The 14755-nt window shown below is 48.3% G+C and overlaps 1 protein-coding gene across 29 annotated transcripts in view; it reads left to right on the top strand.

Moving 5' to 3' along the window:
• The first annotated feature begins 28 nt into the window (after positions 1-28).
• Positions 29-14755, top strand: part of TPM1 (tropomyosin 1) — a 29574-nt gene continuing 14847 nt past the window's right edge. For 10 of the 29 annotated variants that reach the window (XM_024997246.2, XM_024997249.2, XM_024997250.2 and 7 more), the window contains exon 1: positions 6730-6981. In XM_024997246.2, the coding sequence (XP_024853014.1) occupies positions 6850-6981 (132 nt within the window). In that variant the 5' untranslated portion in view covers positions 6730-6849. 29 annotated transcript variants of the gene reach the window in all.

Here is a 14755-nt window from a genome sequence, read left to right as displayed (position 1 = left end):
TCTGGGAGCAGCAGGCGGCTCTGCGCTCGCACTCCGGCTCCGCCGCTTCACCGCGCGCTCGCCTCCCTGCTCCCGCCGCAGCCCCAGGGCCCCTCGCCGCCGCCACCATGGACGCCATCAAGAAGAAGATGCAGATGCTCAAGCTCGACAAGGAGAACGCCTTGGATCGAGCGGAGCAGGCGGAGGCCGATAAGAAGGCAGCGGAGGACAGGAGCAAGCAGGTCTGCGCCTCCCCAACCGTGCGCCCGCGGGTCGCCCGCGCTCCGCCCGCCCTGGGGCCGGGAGCCCCGGGACCCGGCCTAGCACCCCTTCCTGGCCCCTCACCCCGAGGACTCCGGGAGCCATCCCCACTCCAGGGCGCCTGAGAAGCGGGAGGGGAAGAGCAGAAGTGGCTTATTCTAACTTTTTCTCTTACCTGGGGACGCTTATTTCCCTTCTCCGGTTGCCGGAGCCCGCCAAGTCCCATCAAGTGCTAGAGGCACTTCGTTCTGAGGATCAGAAAACAGTTTTGGATCTGGGGGTGGGGGAGAGGAGGAGGGTTGAAGGGAATCAAGTCCAGAAAGTTTTAGAAGTTCTTCTGGACTTTTGACCGGGGAATATAAAACATTCAACTGGGGGAGGGGGGAAGTCCGGGAGTGGGGAACGACAGTCACGGAGTTTTTTTGGTTAAAACAAAGATGGGACAGAAGAGAGGGTATGGCGGGCGCGGAATCGGGCCCATCCATTTCTTCTGCAACGCTAAGTTGTGGCCTTGAGCCCACTGAGACCTCGGTAGGAGTCTCGTCCCCGGGAGCGGTGGGGGGTATGAAGTAGCCTCGGGACAAGAGGAGGTTACCTAAGGACCCTTGAACCCCAACTCGGTGGCGCCCCAAAGCTGAAGGGCCCCAGCCAACCCGGTGCCCGTGTTGTGTGTGTGTGTCTAACACCCGGTCCGTGCCGGCCGCCCGCGCCCGCCCGCCGCCGCCCCCCAGCTCGAGGAGGACATAGCGGCCAAGGAGAAGCTGCTGCGGGTGTCGGAGGACGAGCGGGACCGGGTGCTGGAGGAGTTGCACAAGGCAGAGGACAGCCTCCTGGCCGCCGACGAGGCCGCCGCCAAGGTACCCCGGGCGCGCGCGGCGCGGCGCACGAATGGCTAACTCTGTCTCTCTCTCTCTCTCTCCCTCCCTGTCTTTCCCTTTCTCTCTCCCGCTGTCCCTGTCCTTCTGGCTCTGTGCACCCACAACCCTCCCTTGCGGGATCACGCTGCCTGCCGCACCCCCCACCCCGTCCCGTCCCCGTCCCCCACGGCCACTCCCAGCTGGAAGATGAGCTGGTGTCGCTGCAAAAGAAACTCAAGGCCACCGAAGATGAACTGGACAAATACTCCGAGGCTCTCAAAGATGCCCAGGAGAAGCTGGAGCTGGCGGAGAAAAAGGCCACCGACGTAAGTGCACGCACACGCTGCCCCCCTCACCTGCTGCCCTTGGGGCCTGCTCTGGGGGTCACCACAGAGGCCAGAGAACCATGGAGGAGGGTCACCTCCTCTTAGCTGGACACGTGCGCACAGCCTGCCATGGCCCAGAGCACTGGATGCTGCCCTCAACTGCTACTGCACACGTTCATTTTTATTTCATCCATTCCTCTCTTTTTTCTCCTTCTTTCCCTCACCCCTGGGGTTGGAGGCGGGTGGGGGTGGTGAGAATCTGGGAGAACACAGCAACTGAAATTGGACTCTGGAGGTGAACCCTTCCCCGTGGTGGCAGAAAACCTCTGAGGTGTCATCACCAAGGTTTGTGCAAGCAGAATGCCTAGTTTTCTCCACTTTCTTTCTTTTTGCTATCTCTGGTGGGTGGGAAGGCCTGGTTTTCAGTGACCAATCTAGTCAGGATTCAGAAGACCTGGCCTCTATATTGAAAGAATGACATAGTGTGTGCTACTTATTCTGAGAAGGTTAAGCTTGATGGTGGGCCTCAGAAACCCTTGAGGCCTCCTTACCAGGGAAGTCTTAATCCAGCCCTTCAGATCTGCCTGGGAAGATGATACTTGCTTGGGTCTGCACTCTGAGGGCACTAGATACAGAAAGTAAGCTGGGAGTTATATATAGCTCAGTGCTTTATATGGTATAGTGTGCTAGCTGCCCCTGGTTCCCCTGCTTGCCCCGCCCCGACCTGCCAGCCTCTGACAGCCACCACATAGTCTCGAGGATGATGCACACACCACAAAAGCTCTGCCAGTATTTTGTCTTCTGCCCTCTGAAATCTCTTCTAGCTGAAGAGCTTGCCTCTTCTGCTGCATAAGTCAAGACAGGCATTAGATTTCCAAAGAAATGACTTCTTTTTCACACCATTCTGGAAGCTAATTAAGCCTAGAGGCCCAATTAGGCAAGAATTCCTAGGGAAGTGAGCAACAATTTCAAGAATGTATGAGCACCAGGGAAAGCTATGCCCAGAAAGTTGAACGACTAAGGGCAACGGCAGAATTTTTTGTATGGGAGTAAAGTATACATTGATGGAGGGTCTGGGTTTTGAAATCAGTAAAGGCTTTCTGTGATGTGAAAGGTGTGAAATGTAATCTCCAAGCGTGCTTTGTAAATGAGAGATCCAGACACAGGACATTTAGCATCTGACAAAAAGAAAAAGTTTCAGTGAAGAGCAAGGTCCCTGGAGAGGGGGTTCAAGGAAGCACTGATTTAGCTAAAATATTTAAGTCACAAACTACCTGGCTTTAGAAAAAGCCAAAAAACATGTATAACTCTGCACCAGTTTTGTATAATGTAGGTCAGATGTCTGCTCCGTATATGGTTAAATGGAGGAGGCCTGTCTCCCCCAGATTCTCCAGCAGGACGTTTATTTAGCTTTTTCAAAAGGGCCGCTGATAGATCAAGGAGAGATATTCCTTATAAGGAAAAGAATGCAGAGAATTTGAAAATAGCCCAGTAAGACTGAAAGCAAGAGGAGAAAAAAGCTACTACAATTCTTAAGGGGGAAAAAAAATCATAATTATTGTGTAACTATGTGGTGCTATCATGTCTTTATTGAAAAATCTTGTTTAAGGGAGCTTTGGAATGAGATGAGGCAGAAGTAGCAAAGAGGATATTTAAAGCTAGTTGGAGGGGGGGAGTGGGCGGAGCCAGGAGGAGGGGGAGGTTTCTGAAACTGTTCCCTCCCCCCCACTGGAAAACTGTCCCTAATATGGTACACTTTTTTGGGGGGGTAGTATATTGATTATCTTCCTCTTTTAGGTTGTTTGCAACCTGTAGGGATGTAGAAGACATTCGTGAAGAAATGCTTTATTTAGAGTGATTCCTAACTAGTAAAAATAGTCAAGACCTGAGGAGGAAGAGACAGATGTCACAAAGGGAAGGAGGAGGTAGGAGAGAGGTCAACTTCCTGAGGTCGAATCATATTACATTTGGGACTAGGGCATTGGATTGTCATTACTCACCAGTGTAAAATATTTTTACATTTTTCTACTGCTAAAAACATTTTTCTACTAATTTTATACCAAACGATTTACAAATCCTATTCCAGAAATGGGCTCGTCCTAGCTTGAAAGGTTGTAATTCACATGGTCAAATCTCTGATGGCTTTGTTTTGAATTTCTTATGGTCTCTCCACCTAAGTGAGGCTGGAGGGGATCAAGGGCTCCATTTTCTTTGGCTTTAAACCCCTTCCCCAATAACTGTGATGTCTATGGCATCTGCAATATGTGAGTCTTTATTCCCTGTAGGTCTTTTCTTCCTAAATCAGTGATTCTCAACCTTAACTAAACATTGATGGTTTAAAAACTTAAAATCCAAGCTGCACCCTAGGCCAATTAGAATCGCTGGGATTGAGGTGATTCCAATGTGCAGCCAAGGCTGTGAACAACTGTCCTAAACTCTTTTGTATAATGACATCAGCATGAAAGTGAACTCACCTCAAACTGACTTTCCCAGGTGTTTGAAAAGCAAGACATTAAGTCACTAGTTGGCTGCTTGGAGCATGTGCACGTGTCCAGCATTTTCCAGGGCTCCTGAAGGTTCCCAGATGCTCCCTCTCCCACCCTCAAAGTTGGAGACCTACTGTCTGTACCCTTAGGGAAGCAGTTGTGACCACCCTCCTGACTAGACAAACTGTGGAAACAAAGCGAGAGGCTCCACCTACAGGATGTGAGAGCCCATGCTGGGACCTGTGAGTCTCAGCAGAGACTGTGATAATGTCCTTAGCAAATGAGTCAGAAAAGCAAGTTCAGTTGTTAGGGCTTTCGAGGAGGAGGGGGTTGTCAACTGTGTTTTCTTTCTCTTCATTATTCCCACACTTAAACACATTGGAACTGACTTGAAGGGCCTTCTGTGAGAAAGGTGAGGAAAGAAAGCCATGAGACTTAGAAGACATTTAAAAACATAGCCCAAGGGGAGTATGGACCGAGACTTGTTCCCAGAGATTGTGTCCACTTTGGTTTTCATCCAGCTGCAGCCGGATGCTCTCATAGGGTTCTGTTGGCTTCCTTGGTGTGCTTTTTTTTTTTTTTTAACTTCTTGAAGGTTACATACTGTATTGTTGCATTTATATAACATTCAAACAATTATAACATTATAGAGAAGAAAAATAGTAGATGCCAGGGCTTATATAAGGGATGAGGCAGGGGATAAGTGAACAGGACTTCCAAAAGGCAATTTGAGGGATCCTTGGGGTAAAGGAAATGTTCAGTATCTTGTCTGTATTTATTGTTGTTGTGTAGTCACTAAGTGTCTGACTCTTGGCAGCCTCATGGACTGTAGCCTGCCAGGCTCCTCTGTCCATGGGATTTCTCAGGCAAAAATATTGGAAGAGGTTGCCATTTCCTTCTCCAGAGGATCTTCCTGATCCAGGGGTCGAACCCACCTGCATTGGCAGTCACATTCTTTACCTTGGTGTGCTTTTAAAAGGCTTCTCAGTCCAGCCCAGAATTGGTCAGATTCCAGATTACAACCTTCCTACAATCAGAGAAGGTTGTAACTAGAAGGGACCCTTGAGACAATTGTTTTTATGGAAAAGAAAGTAAGTTCCAGAGAGGCTGGCAGGTCTGAGGTCCCACAGATGGTTATGGGCCATAGCCTGACTCTTAAGACAGTGCTTGTGTGTGTTTTTTTTTTTTTTTTTTTAACTTTTTTATATTGGAATATAGCTGATTGACAATATTGTGTGATAGTTTCAGGTGAACAGGGAAGGGACTCAGCCAAATATATATGTATCCATTCTCCCCCAAACTCCCCTCCCCTCCAGGCTGCCACATAAGATTGAGTGGAGCTTCCTGTGCTGTATAGTAGGTCCTTGTTGGTTATCCATTTTAAATATAGCAGAGTGTACATGTCCATCCCAATCTCCATAACCATCCCTTTCCCTCAACCGTAAGTTGATTCTCTAAGTCTGTGAGTCTGTTTCTGTCTTGTAAGTTCATTTAAGGAGTTTCATACCTTATTTCGGAGAAGGCAATGGCATCCCACTCCAGTACTCTTGCCTGGAAAATCCCATGGACGGAGGAGCCTGGAAGGCTGCAGTCCATGGGGTCGCTGAGGGTCGGACACGACTGAGCGACTTCATTTTCACTTTTCACTTTCATGCATTGGAGAAGGAAATGGCAACCCACTCCAGTGTTCTTGCCTGGAGAATCCCAGGGACAGGGGAGCCTGGTGGGCTGCTGTCTATGGGGTCACACAGAGTCGGACACGACTGAAGTGACTTAGCAGCAGCATACCGTATTTCTCCTCTAAGACAATGCCTGTTATTAACTAAAGCTATCATTGAGTTCCCTACTTACCTTGTATTGTGCTTCGCGCTTTCTATTATTTCATAATCCTCATGTACTACTTGGAGAAGGCAATGGCAACCCACTCCAGTACTATTGCCTGGAGAATCCCATAGGCGGAGGAGCCTGGTGGGCTGCAGTCCATGGGGTCGCGAAGAGTCGGACACGACCGAGTGACTTCACTTTCACTTTTCACTTTCATGCACTGGAGAAGGAAATGACAACCCGCTCCAGTGTTCTTGCCTGGAGAATCCCAGGGACAGGGGAGCCTGTGGGCTGCCGTCTATGGGGTCGCACAGAGTCAGACACGACTGAAGCGACTTAGCAGCAGCAGCAGCACGTATTACTATTAACCGCGCTTTTACAGATGAAGTCACGTTGTTTTCCAAGTCACACAGCCAGGCGAGAACCAAAACCCAGCAAGACAGCATTTAGGAGGTTTAACCTCTGCCGTATGTTAGTGGTTTTCACGTCATGAGTTTGGAGGGGAGGAGAGTTGCTGGGTTAGGATCTGGTGTTCTGGGGTTCTTTACAGTCCCTTTGGGGACACATTTAAGCCCCAAACCCCTCGCTCGGCTTCTCTCCCTCTTGGGCAGGGATCTGGCAGTCCGGAGCGGAGCGCTCCCGCCGCCAGTAGGCGGCACCGTCGCCCCTTGCAGCCAAATCCGTTACTCCGGGTTCTCCGCGGCGCCAGGGCGGGGCGCTGGGAGTCCAAGTAACATCCTAGGCGCCGTGGGGCCCCGGTCTCCTGCCCACCTGGTGCCCCCGCAGCGCGCGCCGCGCCCTTCAGCCGGGCAGCCGCGAGCACGCGCCGTGCCTCCCGCGACTGGAGAATTCCCGGGGTCCGCGGCGCGCGACCCGCCCCGCCCGCTGGGTCCGCCCCCGGCGCTCGCGCACCCGCTTGCGGTTCGCCTGAGCTTCCCGGGAGGCCGAGACTTCCGGGCTGAGCCTGGGCCGCAGGGGGCGCCGCCGTCGCGCGCTGCGGCCTGGGCGGGGCGGGCGGTCGGTCGGAGTGCGGCAGCCGCAGCAGCAGCAGGAGCGCAGCAGCCCGCCTCTCCCACCGCAGCCCGCCCGCTTGCCGGCCCGCCGCCGCTCGGCGCGATGGCGGGGAGCAGCTCGCTGGAGGCGGTGCGGAGGAAGATTCGGAGCCTGCAGGAGCAGGCGGACGCCGCGGAGGAGCGCGCGGGCAGCCTGCAGCGCGAACTGGACTACGAGAGGAAGCTGAGGGAGACCGTAAGGGACCCACCCATCACCCACCACCAGAGGCGCCTTCTCCCCGATCGCCCCCCCACCCCCGCCCCGGCGCCCCGCAAGGCCTCCCGGAGCCCACCTTCTCTACCCCTCCCCCTGCCTCGGGGGGCACCTGGCGCACCTGGGCCCGCAGGTGTCGTCTGGGGAGGGGTCTTGCCCCTTCACCTCGGCCCTTTTCATCTCTCTGGTCTACAGTCAAAGAACCGAGGGGAAAGCAGGAGTGGTGTTGAGAAGGTTCTGGAAGCAGCACTTTCCCAGAAGGGGCTCTGTGTGGGGTGTTTGCGTTCCACACGGCGCCTCGGGTCCCCCGAGGCAAAGGGATGTGCCCTTTGCCCTCCTGGCATTATTTACTCGGAAGGTGGGGACAAAAGAGGTCCCTCCTTGTGGAAATCTGTTCTTTTGGGAAGGACGCTAACAGATCACGTCTGAGGCATTGCCAGGTTTTGAGGCCCGGGGATGCTGAACTCGCCCATCTCTGTCTAGCCTTGGTTTCTTGAAAGCCTGTTTCTCTGGGGTGGGTGAGACACTGACAGCGCGTGTTTTGACTTAGTATGCGGCCCTTTGCCTTTCCCTTTCTTAACCAGCCCTCCTCCCAAGTTCTCCTGTACAGATAGATGTTCCTTTGTTACCGAGTCTTGAAAAAGTTGGCTAAATGGCTATGATTATTGGGTGTTTTCTCCCGCCGGCTTCCCCCTCCCCCACTTTGAGTGTAATATCTGGCTTCCTTCGTTTTTCCTAGGCAAACGTATCCAGCAAACAGGAACAGGATCTCAGAGGTAGTTTAGGCGTTCGCTGTTTGTTCGCTGTTTGAGTATGTGTGTTTTATATCAGGATACTCAAACACCTTGGAAATTTTAGGACAAGCGCTCATACACTGTCGTGCTTGTTGGGTGGGTGGGAGGGTGTGGGCACGCGCGTGCGCGGGGCCTGTGCGCGATCAGTCGTGTCCAACTCTTTGCGACCCCATGGACTGTAGCGTGCAGTACTAATAGAAGCCTTTAGAGAAAAAGTGTATGTAATGAGAAGTGTGTGTAATGGTGTTATGGTGGGCTGTAGAAGCTATGGGACCTGTGTTGCATAAAATACCTAGAAGCAAATGGATCCTCTTAAGAGGAAAGCCTAACTAGATGCAGTTTCAGATAAAATGGAGAGGAACCAGGAAATCGATAGGCAAGAAATCATTTTCTGTAAAGGACAAGACAGCAAAGGTCCCGTGGCTGTTTCTGCATTTCGCCAGGCAATGAATGAATTCCAACTCCTTCTCTGACTCGCTGTTGTCCTTGAACCATTAGAACCAACAGAACAGGATGATGGATAAGAACTTTTGACCCTGGCTGCGAATCATTGAACGTGTCAGCCCCTCAGTTCGCGGACTGCACAATGTTTGTAATGGTAGTACCTGCCTGTTGTGAGCATGAAAAGAGTATGTGTAAAGAAGTTGCCATGGCGCTTAGCACACTAGTGCCTTGTGTCAGTTAGTATTAGAATGGCTTTGCACTCTGCATCGCTCATTATTCCCTTGCTTTCAGTTCTCCAGCTATCAAAGGGCTTTAAAAATGGGATGCTCATTTCACTATATCTAAAAACACTCCATTTCAATGCTTCTAATCAGTAATTCTTATTTCAACTTGAACAGAGAGAGGACACAGGCAGGCTGGAAGGAATGTTTGATGGGTCAAAGCAGTGTTAGTGGTGGAAGTTGGTAGAGCTTCCCTCCCCCTGCTAAGAAAGGGTATATGTGGTCTTGTACAGGAGCGCCTCTTATGGACTCCTGTCCTGGTGATTGATGTTAGACACAGAAGATAAATTTTATGAAGGGCACATTGTGACTATTACACTCACCTTCTCTTTTGGGCTTAGTTTTTGTAACAGTACTCTTCCTGGGCCAGTTGGGTAAAAGGTAGTGCTTTCATTCTTTTCAAAGCTTTATGTTAAAAAGTTTAAATAACTTCAGTTTTTAAAGCGATTTTTGAAAATAGTCTATCCAGAAGATGGGATAGATGGACACAGAACTTTTTATGAAAACAACTTAAGGACTGGGTCAGCCCACAGAAGAGGGAATTTCAGATTGAGAGGTGTTCCTAACTTACAAAACTGAAACTTGAAGATAGCTAATTTAAGGTGGTTTCTTGGTAGTTGTCAGACATAGCTATGAGTTAAGCTAGCAGTCACAGTTTTTCTTGGCAGCAGAGATTAAAGTTTAGTGACAAAGTCGTGAACCACTGCAAAAAAATATTTGGAGAGTTAGCTCTACATTCAGAGTCTCAAAGGTTCAGACAGGCTGTAGTTAATTGGCCCTGTTACACCAGCACTTACCTTGGAAAAAGCAGTCATCTCTCTTTTTCTACTGGTTTATTTTTTCCAAGGTGTGTGGGCCCTTCAGAATGTTGGAATGCAACTACTTTGCTCGATGTAGTGGTTGACTCTAGGTCTTGTGACCCACTGGGGTTTTGTTTGTCTTTTGTCCTTATCAAAGGAAAAGAGGGAGCAAGAAGAAGCCAGTCCTCCTTTCTCCTTTCTGGATGGTACCCAGCAAACAAAGGGACTTACAGTTGCAACCTGTAGGTTCTTAATTGGTAACTTTATTAAATCATAGGAAAAACCAGCTTACAAAAATCCCAGCCCTTTCCCGCTTTAGAATTGGTAAATATTTCTGAGACCAGGATTCTAAAAGTGTATTTTGTGTTCACATTGGCACCCCCAGGGTGGCAATAACAGGAGTGTACTCTCTGCCTTTCTGCTTTCATATATAGATGAGGCTAAGGCACTACAATGCCCTGTTCATATCCCTTCTTGCTCATTGTACAAATATGCCTCATGAATTATAGGCTTTGGTGCGGATAGAGAGGTTGTTTTTATCTCTTATCCATGGGAGTGCCCCTTAATGTCATGCGTGTTTTTTTTCCCCCTTTCCTTACCATATAAGGGCAGAAGTTTAACTTGGCTGTAGTGGCTTGGTCTTACACAGTAAAGGGTGAAACCGTCTCTGGACAACTACACTTTGCATGAAATAAAAAGACCTGACCTGTGATCATCCCATGCTGCACTCCACTTCAGGAGGACTTGGAAAATATATTCAGAGGATTTGTTCTTAGAATATAATATTATTCTCCTACCATTATTTCTTCTTAAGTGTTAACAGGACTACTTGTTTTTAAAGTAAAAGTCATTGCTATTTTTAAATTGTCTCTAGGTATATTGACTGTAACATCTGGATTTTGTGAAAATCTAGGCCCTGTAAAAGTTTTCTTTCAGATCTGACTTGGAGAAATATTTTTGCTGTATTGTGTGGGCATGCCTCTGATGGCTTTGTAGCTTTGTAGCGTCTTGTAGAAGAGCACAGGAATGGTGTACACCTGCCCTGTGGAAGAGGGCTTCCCAGGTGGCTCAGTGGTGAAGAATGCACCTGCCAACACAGGAGACAAAAGAGGCTTGGATTTGATCTCTGGGTCAAGAAGATCCCCTGGAGCAGGAAATGGCAGCCCACTCCAGTATTCTTGCTTGGAGAATCCCATGGACAGAGGAGCCTGGCATGCTATAACCCATGGGGTCGCAAAGGATCAGACATGAGTGAACAGCTGAGCGCACCCCTTGTGGAAGGGGATGGGGCAAGGCACATACAGCTCTAAGGCACCTCACAAGTGCAGGGCACCTGGTGGTTGCTTAACAACAATTCTCCAGGAAGACAGTTGGTAGCCTTTACTAATATAGCAGTCTCTTTTCTGAGTAGCTCATAGCATGTTGAGACACAATAGCATTTTTGAAATAAAAGAAACTAATATCCTAAACAAAGACTTTGCCAGCAGTGTCAACACATGGGTTACCTTGTTAGAAGGTAACCTAGGACACTGAGGGTGATTTTCATGCCTGGAAATAATTTGCGTCTGGGGTCGTGACCCTTCCCAAATGCCTTGTTATTTATATCTGCTTTTTAAATAACAAAAGGTCCTGTGGCTGTGAGGTTTGTACTTAGGCAACAGCCAGTGAAGTCTTAAGTAGACTGCCCAGGTATTGTGATGAAAACAACCTTAGAAAATACCTGAATAAGCCTCAGAACTCAGAGAATACATACCAGAAATAAAAGCTAGTGAAGGTGAGAGATGTGAGCCTTTTGAACACAGCATAATCCAAAAAAAAAAAAGTGAAAAGAGTGCCGTTAATTGATGAAATTGAATGTATCTTCAGTTCTAGGGAGCCAAACTTAATTGTGATCAGACCAGTACTGTAAGGCCTGAGAAGCCTGGAAGAGTCCAGGTTTTTCCCTGGGGAACCTTTTGTAGGGATACTTACTCCCCAGATACTGCATTCAAATCCAGGCTGTAACCTACAAGCACCTTTGCCCATCTTGCTGTGAAACCTCCCAGGGCAGCAGCCGTTGGCTTCTTGGGTTGAGAACAAATGCTCTGTGTCCTTGTGTGAGCTGTTCCCCCTTGGTATTACTTGATGATGTTTTTGATTTTATACCACGCCTTTTTTCAAAAAGCATTGAGAGGACTTGCTCAGCAGATGATAATGAGTACAGTTCTCCTAGTCCTGGTTAGGCCTTGTCCCGAAGGCCTTTCTTTGAGTCAGGGGCTTGAATTGGGGGTGACTGTAGAGAACCTGCCGTGCTGATGTCAGAAGGTGGAAAGACCCCATAGGTGAGAACCAACAATTCCAGGGCTTCTCTGAGGCTCCAGGAAGCCTTGAAAAGTGAAACAGGCGAGCCTGTACAGGAGGAGCAGGGAACTGGGTACTCGTCCTGTCTCCCGCTGATGGCTATGTGACCCGAGCATGCTTCAACCCTCAGGGTCAGAGGTCCCTCCCTCTTCCTATTTGCTCAACAAAGAGCTGCATAAGTGCTTCCTGTAGGCTTTGCTGGCGTCTTTGGGTGGGGTGGTGGGTGGGTGCTTTTTTATAGTGCAGATTCCCACCTTCCTCTCTTGACCTCTTGGATCAGAATCTCGAGGGATGGGGCCTGGAAATGTGTACTTTTAATATGTGTCTTCCAGGTGAACTCAGACAGCCATTTGTGGGAATTAGGGACCCTTTGAGCTAAACATCTGAGACCCCATTTTTGTGGACCGCTTACAGGTCTGTTCTCTGCACTGACCCAGTGGGGCTCCTGGAACTGGTATCCATTCCTGGCTGTTGTTTGGGTGCCCTCTATGGGGCCTGTCGACTGGTATTCCTATAGGACACAACCCCTAATGTAGATTCTACAAAATGCTCCAAGGGGGAAAGAAGTTCCATCTATAAAACTGCATCCAGAGCTAAAGAAAAAGCAGAGTGGAGGCCAGAAGAGCAAAGATTTGGATCAATGGGGGTTCCTCTCAGGGAGGGAGATCTTTTGTGCAGAGGCAGGAATGAACATGGAGTGCTGTCTCCAACGCCCCAGGTACATGGGAGCCTGGGGACCCAGAGTGGCCTGTCACCTGAAAGGTCCTTTCCCTAGAGCATAAACAGTCTCCTTTCTGTGAGTACAAAGTCCTTGAGGTCAGGGCCCAGATTGAAAACAGAGCTGGAAACTTCTAGTGTGGTGGCTACAGAAATTGTTTTGAAAACCTTGTTGACATTTCTCTGGCCACAGCACCTATAACAAGCATATTTAAGAAAGAGGGAGAAAATACTTTTGAGTACATGACCTAGACACTCTACTGATTTTTTTTCTTGGTGGTATTTTAGGGGGTGGGTTTGTTTTGCTCTTCATTTTAGTTTTCAGCTTTCAGAGTTGCTTGCTTGTCCTCCCACCCCAGTTCATAAAAGGAATAGAATTTTCCTTCTATCTCAGGTCAACATGGCAAACAGGCTAGCCGTTTCGGCATCAAGCAGGTGGAGCTGGAGGGTATTTGAAAATGGTATGCAAGGCTACTGGGTTCAATAAACTGGGCTTAATGCCAGATGATACAATGTATGAGAATGACGATGTAAAAGAAGCCATAAGAAGGCTTCCTGAGAACCTTTATAACGACAGAGGGTTTCGCATTAAGAGAGCGCTGGACCTGAGCATGAGGCAGCAGATCCTGCCTAAAGAGCAGTGGACAAAATACGAGGCAGATAAATTCTACCTTGAACCATATCTAAAAGAGGTTATTCAGGAAAGAAAAGAGAAAAATGGGCAAAGAAATAATTTAGTAGTCTAAATCTGTGGATACAGCTGTTCTCAAGTATTTTTATGAAATTGGTTAAACCTGAAGTGTATAATGTAGAACTCTTTGGGCTGTAAATGTATTGCTTTAAATAAACATTATAATTCTTGTTGAGGGGAGTGAAAAAAGGAATAGAATTTTTCTGGAACTGGAAAATACAGAAATCTGACCTGACCCAAAGATATGCCGTTAATGTATACCTTCTTCCAGTTTTTTTTTTTTTTTTTTTAATACAGGGCTAAAAACTTTTAAAAGTTCTCGTACTTAAGAAATGTGTTATCCATATTACCCTCATCCCTCCCCCCACCGCCAGCCCCAAAAAAACCATGTTCACTGGCCATTGAGACCTGGTGGGGCCCAATTCTCACTGTGCATCTATAATGATTGACTTTGTGGGTGGGTACAGTTGTAAACTGACCTTGGATTCCTTTCACATTTCCCCCTACTCCCTGCCTCCATCAGCCAGTTGTTACTACATAGTTAATTTTTGACGAGATAAAAGTGTATTTGAATGTTTTTATAGAGTCCTTCACCGAGGTTGGAGATGCCCTAATCACCTCTCTTTCCCAGAGAGAACTTGGCTTTTAAAATTTTACAAATCTAGATGAGCAGAGAGCAGAGTGTTCTCATGTTCCTTTAGTTCAAGGCTGTGATCGTAGACTCTCACTACTTGTACATTTCAAGCCCTTGTACCATGGGTCCAGAACTCAGAAAGTTGCTTTTGTTTAAGTTGTTTTTGCTTATTTTATTCCGTAGACATTTACTGAGCCCATACTCCGTGTAGAGAATCATGATTCCTTGCACATAAGAAGGAACGTGAGTAAGGAAGATAGCACTGTAGGTAGAGAGCTAGCATCATCCCTAAGTGCAGGCCGTAATTTTTAGAAAACTCCCAAATGTCCTGAAAACCCCATCATTGCAGGATAAGCACACATTCAAAGTAGATGATGTGAGTCTGAGTGAACTCCGGGAGTTGGTGATGGACAGGGAGGCCTGGCATGCTGCGATTCATGGGGTCGCAAAGAGTCAGACGCGACTGAACTGAACTGAACTGAACTGAAAGTAGATGAGGAAACACTACCAGATTAGCAAATTCCATCTTTCACTTCCGTGCATAATATTTAAACAGCCACCAATGCAAGTGTATGTAATGGACTCAGCCAGTCTTGCAAGTGTCCTGAGGCTCATAGTAATAAATGCTTGTAACTGTAGGTCAACATCACATCCCCAAAAAAGGAGCATATTTCAGAGATAGATACCAAGTGAAAACAGTATCTAAGGAGCTTGAAACTCTTCTTGTAGCCACCCTGACTTGTGAGAAATGCCTGTAGGCTTAGGTCACAGGCGCTTGGGAAATTTGTCTTGGCACTATTCCAGTGTGACCTGTTATCCTCAAGAGGTGCTGAAGGGCACGGGGGCTTACTGGGTTTTGTTGTGTCTCTGTATGGTTTTATATTTTAGAACCACTGAACTTAAAAATCTTTTAGTTCCTAAAATATTTAATAAAGCCCCTTTGAGAATGTGATCAGAAGAAAGGAGAATTGAGACGCCTGAGTCAGAGTTCTCGCCGAGCTCCTCTCATCTTGTGTGATGGAGCCCGGGTCAGTCCTGTCGCCTCTATCCACACC

Source organism: Bos taurus, chromosome 10 (assembly GCF_002263795.3).
Source record: "Bos taurus isolate L1 Dominette 01449 registration number 42190680 breed Hereford chromosome 10, ARS-UCD2.0, whole genome shotgun sequence".
NCBI lineage: Eukaryota > Metazoa > Chordata > Mammalia > Artiodactyla > Bovidae > Bos > Bos taurus.
This window is presented reverse-complemented; position numbering and strand designations above follow the sequence as displayed.